An 18,482-nucleotide genomic window follows, 5' to 3' on the forward strand; every position below is an offset into this window, starting at 1 on the left:
GGCTCCACTTAAGAAAACACGACTACTCCCTTTTTTTTCCCCACCAGCACAAACATGTCAGCCCTGGTCAGAAGGGGGGGGCAATTTCATAAAGAACTCGGCTTTGGCTTAGTATTTCCTTCACTGGAAACAGTGAACTGTGCTACTGGCTTTGGGAAGGTTTTACAAAGTTTTCTAGATTGACTCTTCAACATTTTGAGGAAACAAGAATATTAACAATTAGGCTTTTAATGACTCCAAGGTTCCTCATGAATTTCTTTCCTTTCAGCTGCAGCTGAAAGACACTGTACACGTCTTATCATTTCTCATAAAAAAATAGAAGTCCATTCCCTTTATCATCCTCAAAAAGACTCAAGTTTTATTCCAATTTGCTCAAGTTTTCCAATGCAACATGCTGGTTTATGTGAAAAAGTAGGAAACACCCAGTTTACCTGAAGCTTTAAGTATTCACTTAGGAAAATATTGCCCTGCTCTGGGACAGAAGTCTGACTGAACCTACTGACCCGTTATATTTGAGCACTTAAAACTAAAGTGAAAGGAATCAAAGCTTATATTTAAATGTAAAAACAAAAGACTGTGCTCTCTAACGTGAAAATGTTTCTAAACTTAAAATAGGGAGTTGCCAGAGTCTGTTGACACTGTATCTATCCCAGAAAACCTTACATGAAATGGATGGACATATCTTTGTATAAAGATGAGCATTTCAGAATTTGGAATGCAAAAATACAGCGCAAAAACCAAAAAGAGTCCTGAAAAATAGAGGTATTGATGCCTTAAGCCCCTAATGGTTTTCTTATTTCTCTACCTTATAAGTTTTATAGGTAATAGAAGTAGATTTTAGAAACAACCCTTTCTCCCTCTTCCCCGTAGCACCCCTTAGTTTACACATTCCATACTCCCCATATCAGCCCTATCCCCGTATCCAGTAGAAGATGTTTTGTCTCTTAGTCAAGGCAACCCTGTTCTGTTTGGGGAACGCTTGTATCTTGGCCTAAACCGCAGGACAGAGTCAAAGAACTGGGTGACTCTGCTCTCTGTACCCCGAAGATGATGAAGGATGATGAAGAGAGGGTCCCAAAAAGCACCCCAGACCCAGTTCTGGGAGGTGGGCCAGGGGGTGGACCAGAGCAAAAAGTTACGGGGAGGACACACTTGGGATTGGCCAGATATTGTTATATATTGTAACATCTCAGGCACAGCCTGCACACGTCGTGTACCATCAATTGCCTTGGCACAATTAAACCCTTTCCTTATCTCACCCTAATTAACAGGCTCCTGGATTTTTTCTAAGCACCAGCTGAGCAGGCAACAGTATGATGCTAAGGAGTGGTCTGACAAATTAAAGATGGGTTATTTCCCTTGTAGAAGTTTACACATTTCACAACAGCACTTTGCTTCCTGCTGTTACAGTATTTTTATGGAGCATTATGAGGATGGATAAGGAGTTGGCTGTGTGGCTGCACTCAGAGTTGTGGTCAATGGCTTGATGTCCAAAAGGAGATCAATGAGCTGTTGGAGTGAGTCCAGAGGAGGGACAAACAGATGATGTGAGGGCTGGAGCCCCTCTGCCCTGGAGACAGACTAGGAGAGCTGGGAGCATCCAGCCTGGAGAAGAAAAGGCTCTGGGGAGACCTTAGAGCTCCTTCCAGTGCCTAAAGGGGCTACAAAAAAGCTGGAGAGGGACTTTGAACAAGGGTATGGAGTGACAGGACAAGGGGGAATGGCTTCGAACTGAAAGAGAGCAGGTTTAGATTAAATACAAGGAAAAAAATTCTTCCCTGTGAGGGTGGTGAGGCCCTGGCACAGGTTACCCAGAGAAGCTGTGGCTGCCCCATCCCTGGAAGTGTTCAAGGCCAGGTTGGATGGGGCTCTGAGCAACCTGGTCTAGTGGAAGGTGTCCCTGCCCATGCATGGCAGGGGGTTGGAACTGGATGATCTTTGAGGTCCCTTCCAACCTAGGCCATTCGGTGATTATTTAAAAACAGTATTTCAGTCAGAAATCTAATTTAGAATTCATCATGTTTTACCCTAAATGGCCACTTGGAATGCTGTGAAACATGATTTGCAGCCAGAAGCACCAAGTACATAAATTCTTCCACATCAAAGGAGTAGTTTGTAAATTTTGGATGTTCTCCCAGGGTTGGGTGGTGTCCCTAGAAAAACGAGATAAGGAATTTTAGACAGAAAAAAAAAATAAATGCATCTTTATTCAAAATAGCAAAAAAATATTGAAAATATGCCATTTTAATTTATTCTTTCTGATCCACTGATCTGCTCTGAGGTAAAAGAATCAGCAAAGTAACTGCAGAACAGCCATGCTATGGATGGCTTGGATTAATGGCAAATTAATTTAATTTCTCTTCTTCCCTCAGCCATTAACATGAAATAATTTCGTTATCACACCAGGGGAGTTAATTTGGTCTAAAGAATGAAAATCGTATTTCAAATACCAGAACACAGATAGGTAAAGCAAGATAACCCCAAAATGCTTCAGTTAGAGCACTTCACCCTCCCAGCAGTGACCATCATTACCCGATCCTGAGGGAAAACTTTATTCCTTTTCCTCCAAGTGATGTAATGAATCCCTCTCAGCCTTGCCAAATCCAGGTAACAATGTTCATCTTCGCAATTGTATCTAAGGACAGGCATAAAAAAAAACGGATTTTACCTACACAGACTGTGCTGAAGGATGAAACAGGAAAAACTCTGCAAGTTGCAATGTCTGTTGTTCAGTTCTAAGGCACCAAAACCGTGGACAAATTCTGCTCAACTGAAAACAACAACTGGCCTAGGAGGCAGTTTGAGGAACACCTGCATGTCAGACATTTCCCTGTCCAGCTGCAGCGGCTCTTGGACATGTGAAAAAAACCTCTGAGTTTCTGAACTTTACCTGGAGACTGGACAAAATACTCTCAAGCCAAGACTAGGCTGCCAAACACCAGCTCTGCAGCCTTCCCACACAAAATTTCCCAGGACGGAGAATTCAGTGGTCTTCTGACAAGCATTCTGCATTTTTGTTCAGTTCTGTAGAACTGGAGTGTCTGTTAAAACCCATAGTTTGTGACAAAATACATTTAAAAGGAAGCTACAAGAGAAATCTCAGCAAAACAGAATGACACAGGGCTGACCCTGGCCAGCACGCTGGTGGCTCATGTCCTGAGCACAAAAAGGATAAAAAAACCTTCAGGGGATCTCAACACCCTTGGACGTGCACCTGATGTAATCAATTCACCTGAGTCACCAAAACACACTTAGACCTCAGGCACATCTGCAGGATCTGAGCAGTGAGGCTTTCCCATTGTTTGCCATTTCCCCCAAGAAACTTCTGCATTTTATTTCTACCATGGTATACTAGGAAATCACAGACTAAACCTGTATGATATAATTACACTATATTTTATAATGAAGGCTTCCTCTCTCGATCCCCAGAAGAGGCTGCCAAATATGAAGTCTGAACAAGGATGCAAGACAAACATTCATGGTCAAATACTAGTAAGGGAGAGGTTTCATTAACACATAGGAACAGACATGAGCACTTGTGTACAATGGAGGGGAAAGACAGACAGACTTACAGCTCAAAAACAACAGCCCAGTCTGGCAGAAAGAGCAAATGGGTCAGTCCAGCTCCGTGCATCCCAATGAATATATCAGAGTTGTGGGTAATTCTCAATTGCTCCGAAAATTCAAGTTCCCTGCAGACAACACAACACAACTGGTCATGTGGCAGGTCTATCCACAGCAGTAAGGATCCCATACATGGAGAAAGCACAAAATTAGCTCAAGGGGATACTGAAAGAGAGAACTGATTTTTCAAGGAAGAATACTAAGAATCACAAATGCTGCAGCCAGCGATAACTCAGCATGGAACTCAAAGAAATGCAGGCAGGTTTCAAAACTTCACAAGGATCTCTTTCAAAAATATTTTCTTTCAAGTTAAAGTTTTTGTAAGGTTGGGGTTTTCTTTTTACTTACCTTTAAAACAAATTGCATCACTTCCTTAAAAAAAGAAAACCAAACCAAAAAAACCACACCTGAAAATCCAACATAAAAGACTTAAAACTGTTTCTGAACTGTATTCAATGTGATGTTGAAGTACACAAATAAACTTCCTCACATTGTCTCTGTTTTGGTCAGAACACTGATCTCTCACTATTGTTTCAGTTTCCCACTCTTCCTGCATGATCCATGGAAGCATCAGTGAGTAGATGGAGCTGCTGCCATTTGGCACAGACATGCACTATTTGGGAACTCTTCCTTCAATCCATTTCTTACTGGCACAGTGCCTGCTCCAAACTGACCTCAAGTGATGTCTTCAGGGGCCACCAGAGCGTTAAATAAGGAGAGTTATTATTCCTTACTAAGCTAAGGGTCACATAAAATAAGACACTGGCATCATACAAGAGAAATCCCCGTTGACCTACAGTTTCTGCAGAGCATTAGCAAATGTAAAAGTGTGATGGGAACACAGCTGGTTTGGAGAGAAGGGACGAAACAGAAAGAAAAGTGATTTCAAAACTTGTTCATCGTGTAATAGCTTTAATCGGAACCTACTACTCCAGAAATTCAATCCTAAGCAGAGCATCATAGGATGGGAGGGCTTGACTAGCTCACCCACCACTCCCTCAGTAACACTCTTCCTTCCCAGTCCTTGGATTTTGCACAGGTTGGACAGGGGGACAGACACAGCCCTGCCTGCAAACAGCTTCCCCAGCCACAGGCAGCACACACCAGATTCTCCCACCAACTTACGTACTTGTATTTGTAGTCCACCACTTTGACCTCCAACGTTGATACTGTTTTCAAAGCATTCACGAGCTGAGGAGGAGAATAAAAAGACAATGATTTGGTGTTCTCCTTCAATTAATTGCTCCCTTGCACTCCTGACCACTTCACACACTTGTCCTCCCCACCAGGGAATTGGTAACTAGAAGGATTTTCAAAAATCCATTACTAGGTCAGACTCTTGCTGACATGAGAAGTGAAAACAGGTTAGACCTGGGCTTCAGAACTAAAGGGCTTTTGGAGAGTCTCCAATCCATAGCCAGCAGTAGAGGGAGAGAGAGACAGGCATTTTCTTTTACAGAAGTATGGGAAAAATAAAACTAACTTCTCCCTTTGTCATGTGCACTTGAGCAGAACACACACTACATGCAGCAGTGAGTCACGAACTCAGGACAGCCCAGCAGATAAAGCACAAATCCTTTGCTCTGTCTGGTCTGTCACTGAGCTACTGCATCACACAAACCTCATTTTCCCCCTAAATAAGGTGGGGATAATAATCCCAATTCATTTTTGTCAGGCACTAACCAGCAGGAATGAAAACAGGTATGAAAACATTAAATATGACCATCTGACCACTAAAGAAGCTACACTGTAAGTCCACAAAGTTGCATGATTCGAAAACATGAATCAATATGAGAATTCATTAAGTTTTGATTGCACATACTCAGGTACAATGGCTTATGCATTTCAATCTGCAGACATTACAAAGGGTTTTGTTAGACTTCAGCACTGGGGATGCTGCAAATAAAAGAAATAATCTGAAAGCGAAGTAATTTAATTTTATTAGAAGCTCTGCAGTGTCTGTTTGCTGAGAGGAAATACTTTTACTATTACATTTGTAGTTTCCCATTCAATATTTAGAAAGGGCAGCAAGGTCCAGTGTCTGGTGTACAGAAATGGAGACTGGCTACAAGACATATTAAAAGAAATTAATATAAGCATTGGACATATTTGTCCAAGATTTGTCAGCAAATAGATGTCTTGGCTCTACCTGAAAAAAAAAAATCAATCCAACGAGCAAAACTTAACTTCTAATAAATCTGTTTTTAAAAATAAAAATAAAAAGGACCACACCTCATTCTGGTTTAATATTTTCCTGTAATCTGTACTGCGTGCAAGTATCGTGACTCGAATTTTCCCATCCTGAGAAGAAAGAAGGAGCAGTGTGTTAGCTGAGAGGCAGACCTCACAAAAACAATCCCAGACACTGCCATATTTACTTTTGGCAAATATTTGAGCAACTAAATATGTTCCTTCCACATGTAATAAATAGATGATGTAACCATCTTAAAATTCACATCCCATTTCCCAACAGATTCAAAGTGTCAAAAACTTTGTGAAAGTCTGATTATTAACCAAGAATGAAATATTTTCTGAAAGGTTTATTTTATTCAGTACAAAAGAGCCTTTGTATTACCCAATATATGGCAGTTTTTGAAAGCAGGAAAGCAGCTTTCAGGATGGCTTGTGCACAAGATCCTTGGGAAAAAAATATTTTACTTCTCTAACAGTTCCTCCTTTTGCCTCTTTTAATTAATTGGACTCACAGGGGTAAGCGTTCCAAGTGAAATAAAGAGATTTAACTGCATGACTCCCATTAGTGTCAGCAGGAGAAGCATAACTAAATGCCTGTGCAGAGCTCTGAATGGTGCCCCTCAGCCACAATACACAGGCTACCCTCTGGAAAATCCTTCAGCCAGCCCTGAACTGCTGTGCCCATCAATGCCACGTGCAAAAACCACTGGTGGGTACAAAAGTTCCCTGCCCAGGGCCACACAGATGGTGCCGGGCAAGGATGGAAGGACCAGATTCCATCGTTTCCTCCTCTGATCCGAGCTCAGCAGTACCTATGAGGATCAATAAAGGGCACTGCTCCAAGGGATCCCTTCTGCTGGACCCAAGGGCAGCATTTCTCAGAACATGTAACACGTATTACTTAACCAGGAAGGACACCAAGGCCTTTGGCAGAGAGAATGGATACAGGGATGAGACCCTTAGAATGTTCTAAAGTCTGTCCTATGGAAAAAAAGACAAAAGGGCAACTTTCACAAATATACACAAATGTTTGCTGAAGGTCTTTGCAGAACAGGTTGACTTACTGGGCAAAAAAATCCCAGGCATCAAAGGAAAAGACAAAAAGTGCACAATACACCCTCATTCCCCACTGGCTCCTATTTCCTAATGCTGTTTCTCTGCTAAGAGCCACCAGTTCCATATTACAGTTGCCATTATTCAGTTATCATACCTTGGGTCCTTCTTGTGTAATGTTTAACCTGTGTAACACATGCTGAGAAAACGCTCTGAACAGCCCTGTACCGTGACAGCCAGAGATCTGAAATTAAAAAAGCAATTGTTAATATACAAAGTTATTTTGCTCAGAAAACTGCGCTTTGTGATCAGTTTTTTTGCCATTCTTGTGGAACAAAAGCCCAGTATCATGCACTGCACTAAACATGTCACTATTCACTGCAACACAAGTGGCACTTTCATTTAGAAAGAAGTATTACTCTCTCTAGTGTTAGAGCCTGAATGCATGAGCTAATACCACTGGGAAAGTCTGACTGTGTTCAAGGTCTTGTGCTCTGCAAAAACACCAGTAAGTTCACAGTGCCCACCCATTAAAGAAGAACAATATGCATCTCCTGAGCTGTGACAGAGGGGACTGCACACAACCAGCTTCAAAATCCTAATCTTCAGGGGAGATTATTCCATTTGGAGTTGGACCTTCCCTGCGGTACATTCCATGATAACTCAGCTGGATATTGGAGGGATTCATCAGCTCAGATTTCACACTGTCACACACACACCCAGTTAACAGTGGATGGCTAAATGGGACTCACCAGTGGAGTGTTGTAGAACAGGCCGTATCGCATCCGAGGCAGCAAGGAGAACACTGCTTCTTTAAAGCACACCTGCAAAGGAGATCACAGGGAGTCACACCCCACTGCCACCTTCCACTGCCTCCTTCACTGGGATCCCTGCTTCTAATGAGCCAGCAATTACTGCTCCCATCAAGAGCAACCCCACTTCCCTGACTGTGCAAATGAACAGAACAAAGACAATCCTGACCCCAAAAGAGCTCTCACTTGGGACTCTACGGATGCAAGAGTGGGGAGAGGTGAAAAAAACACCCTGAAACAGAACAAACATGAACTAAATAGAAGTAAGCCAGTTAATGAGTTTAAGACTGGATTTAAGAGACTGAAATGAGCTGTGAATGAATGGTTACATTTTGTGGTGTAAAATTTTTTTAATGATAAGCAGTAGGTATGCCAGAAGTTACAGGGGAAAAGAAACACCTCGGGAGGAATCAGAAGACTTAGAAAGACAGAACCCTTAACTTCAGTAATGGATCCCTTCAGTAATGGAAGGAAACCCCATATGTAAATACCACCTCTCAGGACACAAAACTAAGGTCCATCTCCACATAAAGGATAGACACACCACAGAATTAGGTTACAGCTCTGACTCTCATTTCTAAGGCAGAATACTCATATTACACAAATTAAACATGCATGGGAGGTATTAATGTTTTCATCTGAAACACCCATAACCACAAGCAGCTTGAGAAGTTGTCATATTTGCTCCCTAGTGACTATGTATTCAAACAAAATATAAAATTCCATACCCTTTTAGAGTCAAAGGTTTTCAAGTGTATTATTTCGTGGTCAGTAAATGCCTTCCATGTCTCACTGAACAGGTCACCGTAGCCATACGAGCTCTGGGAGGAAAGCAAAAAACACAAGGGCATAATGATTACATAAATGCATAGTAGAACCTCTCTTCATGATTCAAGCTCTGTATACAAGTTTTAATACACAATTAATATGTGCAACACCATCACGGTACCCAAAACAGCCTAGCAGAGAACACAGACATTACACAACACCAAACTCTCTGTTTACAGTGACAGGTAACTCAAATTACCTGTCAGGTAGTTAATTTTTAATAAAAACTTCTATAAATTAGCAATCTAGATGAGTACGTCAGTAGCAGGTTAAAATTTCTGAGTCAGGAGAGAGAAGTACTAACTACTTTTCCCAGAGACAACAGAAGACAAGTTAAATTTGAAGTAAAAGAAACATAGGGGTGGTAGAGGGTGCAAACCCCAATTCCTGAGACTAGTCCTGAAACTAAAAACCACCTGGGAATTCAAGTGCAGCAGTAAGGTTTGAGGTAAAAAGTCACAACAAGCTTGTTTTTGCATTTGCCTCTCTTTTGGAATTGTCACTTGCATATTGCACATGTATCACAAACCGAAGGCAACGATGTGATTTGATGGCAGAAACAGCTCAGAAGTTTCTGTACAGGGTGGTAAAAAACTTTTCCCTTTGCAGCAACACTCTGTGGAACCTTTAAAGAGCCATCTACTCCCTACAACATCAGCCTGTCCCCAGGGGCTCCTGCCTTCCAATCTGTCACATTTCCTGCACATCCCAGGGCTGAGTCACCACCTCTTGCTCTTTGAAGGCAATTAAACGTGCCCTCAGTAGCCCTGGTGCAGATTCCTCACTTGAAGCTTCCTTTCAACTCCGGGGCTGGTTCAGGCTGCTGGGAAAGTTATGTGGGAATATTCTCGACGAGAAATTTGAAAATAAGACTACAAATGATCACAGAAAAGAGTAGATATCTACTGAGATGTAAAAATCTAAAGGGCACCAGATTTCCTTCAGCTGACAAGGCGCTTTCCTTCCCCTTCCTCTGCCATTAGGTTTTAATGGATCTTACAATCCAAACTACTTTCTGGCCATCTGTATCACAAGAACTGCTCTTCCGGGTTAAAAGTAGAGAACTGATGAAAGTACCACTTTCTAACCCTCCCTGCTCTCCTTAAAAGTGCTTCACAAACATTTCTTCCCTGCATTTGCAGAGATGGTCTCCAAACCAACACCCAGTGCAATCCCCCCTCATTTTCTGCTTTGTTTAACCTACATCTAAGGGCATTACTGTTTAATAAGAACAGTAGCTAGGAAGTATGGCCAAATTTAATTGCATCAAGCTAAAAAAAAGAAAAAAAAAGAGAATGAATAATAAGCTCAAGTCCACCTTTTGATCAGCACAGACAGCTGACTGGTGCCATCACCTGGCTGTACACAGCAATGAACCCGAGCAGCCTGAGCAGGTAAAGCTCATTTAAAATGATAGTACTGTGACAGTACTTTGAATGGGACATTTGAAAGAGTTATTTGATTCAACAGTGAGATGTGAGAAAAAGAGTTGCTTTTCAAAGTAATTTACAATGCTGTCTGACATCTGATCTTTTCGAAAAACCATAAAATCTGGATTAACAGGTCCCTGTATAACATCTAGAGAGCTCACTTATCTAGCAGATGGCATTTTATCTTTAAAAATGTAATAGAACAAAAAAAAAGGGTCTCTTCTAGTCAAAAAGGTTTCCAATTAAATAGCAAGCAGTTCTCTACTGAATGTTAGTTGTCCTAGCAGTAAATACTCAGAAAGAAAACACAGCACTTCACGAGCACAAAACAGACATGTGACAATACCATACTGAAGAACTGTGTTATTTCTGCACCTGATTATACACATTATCTGGCATATTACAAATTCCTCAGTTGTTCATTATTTAGTTTAACACTCTCCTACACCACCTAAATACTGGGCAGTAAAACTAATATTACTCTTAAATACAGTCATGGTTTCAACTCAGCAGTACAACAGAAACAGCCCCACTTAAAAACTTGTTTTATATGTCATCAAGGTATTCTGAGAGGTGATGGAGAGAAGTAACTGCAAGAAGGCTACTTAAAGAAATTAAATATTAGACCCTGCTTTGATACATATACAAGGATTTACTCTAGTTGTTTTCTTTATTACAGGCTGCACATTACTGATTTAGAGAAATGCAAGACTGTACTCTTTTTAAATATAAAAGAAACAGTTGAGTAAATCTACTTCAATATTCTGAGAGAAAAAAAAAGCCTACAGAAAACAGCATGAAATGTTCAAATGCTACAAATTAGAAAAAGTGATCATATTATTTTTGAGGTCACATCAAAAAGAGTCATAACTACACACTAGCAAAAGCTGAGCTACAGAGTAGTGTTCCAACAGCACATGGTTTATCAGGGAAAATCTGTTCCCCAGCTCTTGTTCATGCACCTGTATTAAAAGGGTCCAAAAATTTATCAGTTCCACATGGTTAAGCCCACAGGAAAGCCAGGGATTGGCTACTAAAGCCTTCAGAGTCTCTACAAAGCAGAAATACAACTCATTACAAATATGTCAAAAGCACAGCAGACTTACAGTGTCCCACATGACTATGTTGACATCAGTACTGAAGGAATTATTGATATGCTGGGTAATGTAAAGATTGACGAAATCACAGAAGTGATGGTACATATTGACACCTGAGAAAGACAGAATTGTTAGCAAAGCATGGCACTGTTCCACCTTTATTGGTTCATGCATTTTTCCTTAGCAGTATCCTGTATTTTATGTTAGTTTTCCCCTACTTCTGACTGAAAGCTTCTAATATAACCTAAAAAAAGCAAACTTTTAAAGGGAAGGAATCAGGGTAAAAAATCTGAAGTAAAACATGTTTTTACAAAGTAAAGAAGTTAGTACAGTGGCCAAAAGGAAGCATAAGAAACAGATAAGTTTCATGTGCTATTTCTCATTACAGTCTGCAGCTGCTTTCTGCAGGATATGAAAGGAACTCCTGCTTTAACACAAGCCAGTTTGACACACAGGAAACATGAAAGCTGGCCCTGGGCACTGATCTTGGTTCTGCTTTAGTGGGGCTAAGGAAGCTCTGTCTGCAGAGCTGCAAGACAGAACTTGTACTTGCACACAAGCCAAAGCCCAAGTAATTCCTCAGGTTCTCTCTCAGAGCAATTCTTGTTCATTCTTGGTTTCTTAAGCTTAATAACCTGGTGCATAAAAAACTACGAAAACAAAGGAGGTAATGCAGTCCAGTTCCTTAGAACAGATTTGCTTAAAAGGGCAGACACTGGCACGGGAGGAGGATGAATTCAGGTTACAGTTGCCAGGTGTCACAGGGACAGATCACAGCACACAACCATCCTGTTCAAACCACAGCTCACCCCACTGCAGCTGCTTTGTCTGAACACATCCTGAGCACCCTCTGCCATTAACAGTTGTCTGCAAACTGTGCTGTACCAACAAAAGGGCTGGTGAAGCTCAAAAAATGTCAGATACCACTGGCTGATTCCCAGAGGTGCCTGAGTGCTGCCCCTGCTGAAATACCATTTCTCTTCCATATCATCCAATACACTCAGAATCCTGTTACCGAGCACATACTACAAGACACAGACACCCACAGGTTGTATTTCACAGTATGAAACCTGTCATAAAGAAACACAGCCAAAGACTCTGTAGAGAACAGACTCTGGCACAAAGACAAACACTCTCAAACCACAGTCAAGAGAACCACTGTGCAAGGCAGCAGGAAATTATTCTGATTTTTTAAAAATCATCTGGGGGGAAAAATAAGATTTTCAAGTTTAAGTTTCCGAGTTCATCACTGGAACTAGAAGGGAAAAAAAAGGAAGGAAAAATCACATCATTTTTGAAAAAATAAAAATATATTACAAGTGAACTTAACAATCACAAAGGCATAATGTAGATGGGCAAGTTGATTATGGGCTTTTTATACTGCAAGATAAAAAAAATAAAGATACCGATTACCTGCATCTAATTTCATGAAGTACGTTGGCTTTTCAATCACAATGTCACACTTTTCATCTTCTAGAGGCCTGAAGTCTAATGCAGTAAATGTCTGGAGTTCTGCAAACCTAGAAAGATTCAATCACACAGAACATGCTTTGACATTAACACATTTATACAAATGTAGTTCATATGCCTAAGGTTTAGTAACTGTCCATCCAGTCCATTTGATTTAACAGGACTGCTGAAAACTGATAGAGTCTGACAATTAAAATGATTTGAAATTAAAATGGAGGGTTCCTCAGTTTATGAGCTTCTGGAGGTTAAACACTGCCTTTGATCTCAAGAGTGAACAGCACCTTTGATCTACAAATCAAGGCAGCAGAGATGTAACAAAGAGCCTTAGAACCTGGGTCTGTGGGTCCATCCAACTTGATCTGCATTGACAAAGACACTCAAGCAAAATCTCCATGCTTTGGTCAGAATAATGAATGTAGATGTAGCATTTATTATTCCTGGATCTAAACAAGGATGAGCAGTTGCAATGACAATAGCAGGTAGGGAAGAAAAGTCCTTTCCTCCTCTGCAGCTGTTCTTGACTGAAATTAGCCATCAATGCAAAATGAGGGGGGAAAAAAAATCCAAACATGTGAAAAGCACAAAATGAATTATAATATGGACCTTAATGGTTCCAATTCCTTCATCTCTCGTCAATTAACTGGCAATGCAGCTTTGAAGTGCTAACGTGCAAACTGTGATACTCTGCACTTCCTACTCAGCCTCAGTGTGTTGCCCATCTCACATTCCAAGCACAGGCTCCCTGGGAACACTGTGTGAACACATCCAGATCAGGCATTGCATTGGCCCCATCGCCACCACGGACTGTGTGAACTAACACACAGGTGCCAATTTCAAGGCATTTCACAACAAAACAATTATCTCCTCCTACGGGCAGGTTGGGCTTAGAGCCAGCATCTTGCCCAGAAAATACTTGAAAGTTAGAACTTCCAATTACAAGACATTTTCAGATCTTTTGCTGCTGTAAATTAGGCAGGACACCATAACCCACAGCATAGTTCAGACGTTCTGCACGGATGCAATTACCAGAGGTATCTAATACAAACTCTCAAACTGACCCTAAAAGGAGCAACTCTTTCCTCAGTATGAAATCCCCTACACACAGCTGCTAATGCCAATGCCAAAAATCAAAAATAATTAGTGAGTGAACTTGGAAGCATAATCCCTGACAAGAGATTCTTACCAGGACTGCAGAGGGCTCTTGCGCTGACCTTCAGCCAAAAATGCTTTAACGTCGAGGGTGCAATGACCTCCAATCTCTCCCTTCTGGAAAAAGTCTTCTTTGAATCTAATGTAAATTAGGAAAAGTCGATCAGCTTTGGTGCAACAGGGCTAACCAGTGCCCTGCAATCTCAATTACATACTCAAGGCAGTGCTAGTTAGTCTCAGGCACTTCACACATATCTAAAACCTGAGTGTTTTCTTAAATAAAGGATTTCCCACAATTCCCAAATAAAGACAGTGGTGTCCTTGAAGTTCTAGAAAACAAAGAAAACAGCACCAATCCACCCAGACTGTTATTAGGAATCATTTTCACATACCTGAATGAGTAACTTAATTAGATTTTGCTACATGATTACTCACAGGAGCATCGTTAGTTGGAGTTTTTGTTTGTTTTTAACAACTTCTCGCTAAAATTCACCTCAGATTTCACAACCCAGTTCGCTATGCAAGGATTTTATACAACATATGAAGAGTAAAGTGCAAGAACAAATTTCATGAAAACAAATTGCCAACTAAAAGCACTGTCTAAAGTAGCTTTCAGGACAGGCTGAGAAGAGACAAAACCCATTCTGAGGGGTATTGTCAGTCATGAAACATCTCCTTTGCAGTCCTGTGCCCCAAGACACTGACTTCAGAAATAAGACAGGAGGTGATGCCAGCATCAGCAGTATGATTTTTACCCAGTTTTCCAACAAGTACCATTTTAAACTGGGATATGGAAGATCCAGGCTCAGATCTCTCTTCAGTCACACTGTATCTAAAAATGCAGTTCCTGGATCTGGTATAAAGGTACCCAGCACAGGAAAGGCCTTGGTGGCTCAGACAGAAACTTTCTGTTTTGCATATCATCTGATCAAGAAAGGACATGACCGAAGACACAGAAAAGTCTTCCTCTCTTCTATCATAAGGGAGTATTTCAATCATCATTATTCCATAAAACTGACCACTTAGGTTTTTAAACAACCTGTACTGCTCACAGCAGCAGAAGACAGCAGTGAAGAGGTTTTACCCTCAACAAGACTTCATCAACACATCTCTGACCAGCAGAAAAGCCCATGGCAACAAGCAAACCAGCTTTGTTAAGCAAATCCTCAAATCCTTTTCCCTGCCACCCTGTTCTCACTATAACACAAGCAAACCAGACACCTGTCGTGGTTTCTCTTCACAGTCCTTAAATCAATGTACAAGTTTGTTGCTCTGCAGTGCTGAAGGTACTGGGAACAGGTCAGAGATGAATCCCCCTGTTAAGAAAAGAACAAGCAGAATTCTGTCAATAACAAAAATTATGTCTAAAAGCAAGTGCAAAGTATCACATGTACCAGAAACACCTACTGTTGCTGCAGGCTTACAGTAGGTCTTCATTTCATTGAGCCTCTCTCGAACATAACCAAAATCAGCTTGTTTCCAGAATATCTGCTGGGCTGTCTCAGTGTCACTTGCCCTGATGTGTGAAGGACAGAGGAAAAAAATCAAGGTCTATGGCTTATTTCTAGTAATAACTTTTAACAGATAACATTTTTTTTCACTGAAAGTGGAAGAGAAGAACCAGCCAGTTACTTTATTGGCATTTAAGATGCAAAACAGGAAGCACTTATCAGCTCCATGTAAATGAAAACATCAATGACAATTTAAAGCTATTCTCCCGTAAAAGGGTATAAAATTTTTTTTAACATTTTTCCCCCTCTGTTTTTAAAGCCAAGAAAGGAAATACACAGTTATTTTAGGAATCTGAAATCAAGGCTAAATCAGAATAACGAAAAACATTCTGGCAGGAAGCATTTCCAACAGTATTTTCTTCATTAAAAAGTTAAATTTTTTAAATCATGTTGAAAGGCACGTTATGTATAAATACACACATTATACATACACACAAGTGTCTACAAAGAATCATCCTTTAAATTCTAAATATCACAACAACATTGACTTCACAGCTAATATCAAAGTGAGCACTACACTCTTTTTTTACCATAATGGACAGTATATTTTTAAAATTAAACTTACCATCCAGTTTCAACATAATCACATACTGGGTAACTGAACCTGTTATCTGATCTGCAAGATTTCTCATAACCCCAGCAGGATTTTAGTTTCTTCAAGTGTTTCTGTAACAAAGAATAACTGAATTGGTTTTGCAACAGCAAAATAGGAAATGACTTAAGTTAGTTGTTAGATTTTAAACAACCCCTTGCTCATAAATCTTGCATTAAAGGCTTTTGGTCTGGTTTGTTTTCAAACAATTTCAGAAAGAACACCCAGATTCTTCATCCACAACAGAGGCTCCAAAGAGGACACACATCCACAGCAACTTTATTCTTGTCTATAATGTGTCTGTTCTAGGCCAAACCCTTTTCCTGACTAATTGGCAAGGAGACCAATTAATCACCATCTTTAACTGCTATGACTCCAAGAACAAACCACCTCAATATAACACTTAAACAAACAAACAAAAAAAAGTAAACTTACTTTATATGGGCAGAGAGCATCCTGCTTACAGATGTCAGCAACATGCTGGTTATTGTGCAGAAAGTATGGAATATGCTCATCTGGCAAGTTGATGGCTTTGTAGTCATACAATGGCTCCTCCGGAATGTTTGTGAATTCAGTAAGATTTTCAGCTTGGGAATTAGCCAGAATTTCTTGCAGTAGCAGTGCAAACACAAGCAACATAAACATGGCAACCTGTGAGTTCTGTATTTATTAAAAAACAAAAAGACAAAAAAACCCCAAACGTTTAACTTATCTGCAGCATTTCAAGCACACAAGACAAAATTCAGTCAAAGTCACATACTCCAAGAATTTGTACTTGCATTTCTGGAGTGGTTTCTTTTTCCTGTGAAGAGCAAACTTTCACTGAGAGACCAGACTGTACAACCTCAGGATTATCTCTGAATCATTAGTCATCGAGGGTTATTACGCACTACCAACTCCCAGTCAAGCTAAAAGGGGTGTGTTTACTTTAGCTAATTCCCAAGGGATCCTGAGAGTTCAGCGTGGAAACTAAGTATAGAGCATGTAATACCCAGTCAGAAGGGAGAAAAATGTAGAACTACTGGGGGGAAGGGTGAGAAAAGAAGGATTTTTAGTTTTAAAATAAGTATAAAAATATTTTCTCCACTTTGAACTAATCATTAGCTGAAGGCAAACTACACAGTCACAAATAAATGGTCACAGATAGGTCTGTTGCAGGATGCCTGGTTTTAGTGCTTAACATCATGTTAAAGAAACCTGACTGCTGAGTTATGTACTTTACATATAAAAGTCATATATATAATTATGTATATATAAAGAGTATATATTTATACACACATACTTTAACTGCAGGCCCACACATATCTGTATACTCTAAAGCTGACTGCATACCTTTCTAGTAATACAACCTTCTCATCAAACACCCCTGCTCTGAACCATTAAACTTCCTGGGGTAAAAAATGCATGGCCTGTATCTAAACCCCACCTTTTTTGGCATTATAATTTGCTAAAATTTGCATGCTTGCTTTCAACCGAAGCCTTTAGCAAAATTCCTACAATGCAAGTAGTTTTACCTGTTTGGTTTGAGGAGAACCGTTTCAGATTTCCCAAGTGCAGAAACCTAATGCAGGAGGAGGAAAAGTAGAGTTAGGTATGTCCTGTAAAAGGAGTTTTCCTTGGGACACTGTCCTGCTTCTCGAGACACATTCCCAGCAACGAGAGCAGCCTTCCACAGCCCGGGAACGCTGCTGACCCGTCGGGTGGCTGCAAGAAAGCACTTCCCTTGGGAAAGGGAGGGGGGTCTGGGAGGATCACACCGTGCCCATCACAGCTCAAACCCATTAGTACCCTGCGGTGTCCCCAGGACTGGGTGGCCCCTGGGTGCCGGCTGAGGGTCCGTCACTTCGGGAAGGCGCCCAGCACCCAGTGCCGGGCCGTGCTGGTGCCGTGATGGACCCAGAACTGGACCTAGAACTGGACCCAGCCTCCGGCCCGGCTGGACCCGGGTCTGACCCACGCTGGTCATGCCCCTGCTGGACCCGGTGCCGCGCCCACAGCGAGCCCCGAGCGGTACCTCCGCCCCGTCCCGTCCCACCCAGCGCACCGCGTGTCACCGCACATCCCATCCCATCATCGCACATCCCATCCCATCACCGCACCGCGTGTCACCGCACATCCCATCCCATCACCGCACCTCAGCCCCGCCGGCCCCGGGCAGCCCCGCGGCCCATGGGACCGGCCGCTCCTCCCGGTACGCGCTCGCCGATGGCCTCAATCCTCATGTCCGGGGGGGGAGCGCCCGGCCCGGCCCGGCCCCGCGGGGGAAGCGCCCGTGTGCGAGGACTGCGCTCCCCGCGGGTGTGAGGGAGGGGAAGGAGGGAGGGGAAGGAGGGAGGGCCGGGCGGCACCGCCGCCCCCGCCCCGGGAACAGCCGCGGCCGGAGCGCTGCGGCCGCCGGGACCGCCCCGCCCGGGGGCGGCGGGAGCCGGGGAAGGAGGGAGGGAAGGAGGGAGCGAAGGAGGAGCCCGGCGCGGCTCCCGGGAAGCGGGCGGGGGGCGCGGGTCGGGCTCCGGCGGCGCTCAGGTGGGTCCGGGGCGGGGGGCACCTGCCCGCGGGGGATCAGCGGGGGATCAGCGGCGCGTCTTCCTTCTGCTGCCGGAAATCAAGCGCTGCCGCCCCGGGAGCGGCGATGGCAGGATGCGGAGGAAAAGGGCCTTTTCCTGCCGCCGCTCGGCAGGAAGCGGAGCTTCCCGGCACCCCATTGTTCCAGGGGCTCCCCCCGA

The 18,482-nt window shown here is 42.3% G+C and overlaps 1 protein-coding gene across 2 annotated transcripts; it reads right to left on the reverse strand.

Annotated features, from left to right (window-relative positions):
- Window positions 1–1,888: 1,888 nt before the first annotated feature.
- On the reverse strand, window positions 1,889–18,007 carry EOGT (EGF domain specific O-linked N-acetylglucosamine transferase). 2 transcript variants are annotated; one of them, XM_027700644.1, is made up of 17 exons: window positions 17,894–18,007; window positions 17,274–17,320; window positions 16,195–16,419; window positions 15,733–15,833; window positions 15,064–15,172; window positions 14,878–14,972; window positions 13,691–13,795; window positions 12,451–12,557; window positions 11,047–11,150; window positions 8,411–8,503; window positions 7,623–7,694; window positions 7,028–7,114; window positions 5,857–5,925; window positions 4,754–4,815; window positions 3,573–3,692; window positions 2,533–2,635; window positions 1,889–2,153 (listed from the first exon to the last, which is right to left on the reverse strand). In XM_027700644.1, the coding sequence occupies exons 3-17, from the start codon at window positions 16,402–16,404 to the stop codon at window positions 2,007–2,009; spliced, it is 1,584 nt and encodes a 527-aa protein (XP_027556445.1). In that variant the 5' UTR covers window positions 16,405–16,419; window positions 17,274–17,320; window positions 17,894–18,007; the 3' UTR covers window positions 1,889–2,006. The 2 variants fall into 2 exon arrangements, with proteins under 2 accessions (XP_027556445.1, XP_027556444.1); XM_027700643.1 differs by lacking the exons at window positions 17,274–17,320; window positions 17,894–18,007 and adding an exon at window positions 16,520–16,561.
- Between the last annotated feature and the right edge of the window lie 475 nt (window positions 18,008–18,482).

Source organism: Neopelma chrysocephalum, unplaced genomic scaffold (genome assembly GCF_003984885.1).
Source record: "Neopelma chrysocephalum unplaced genomic scaffold, ASM398488v2 Primary Assembly neopelma1_147, whole genome shotgun sequence".
NCBI classification, from domain to species: Eukaryota; Metazoa; Chordata; class Aves; order Passeriformes; family Pipridae; genus Neopelma; species Neopelma chrysocephalum.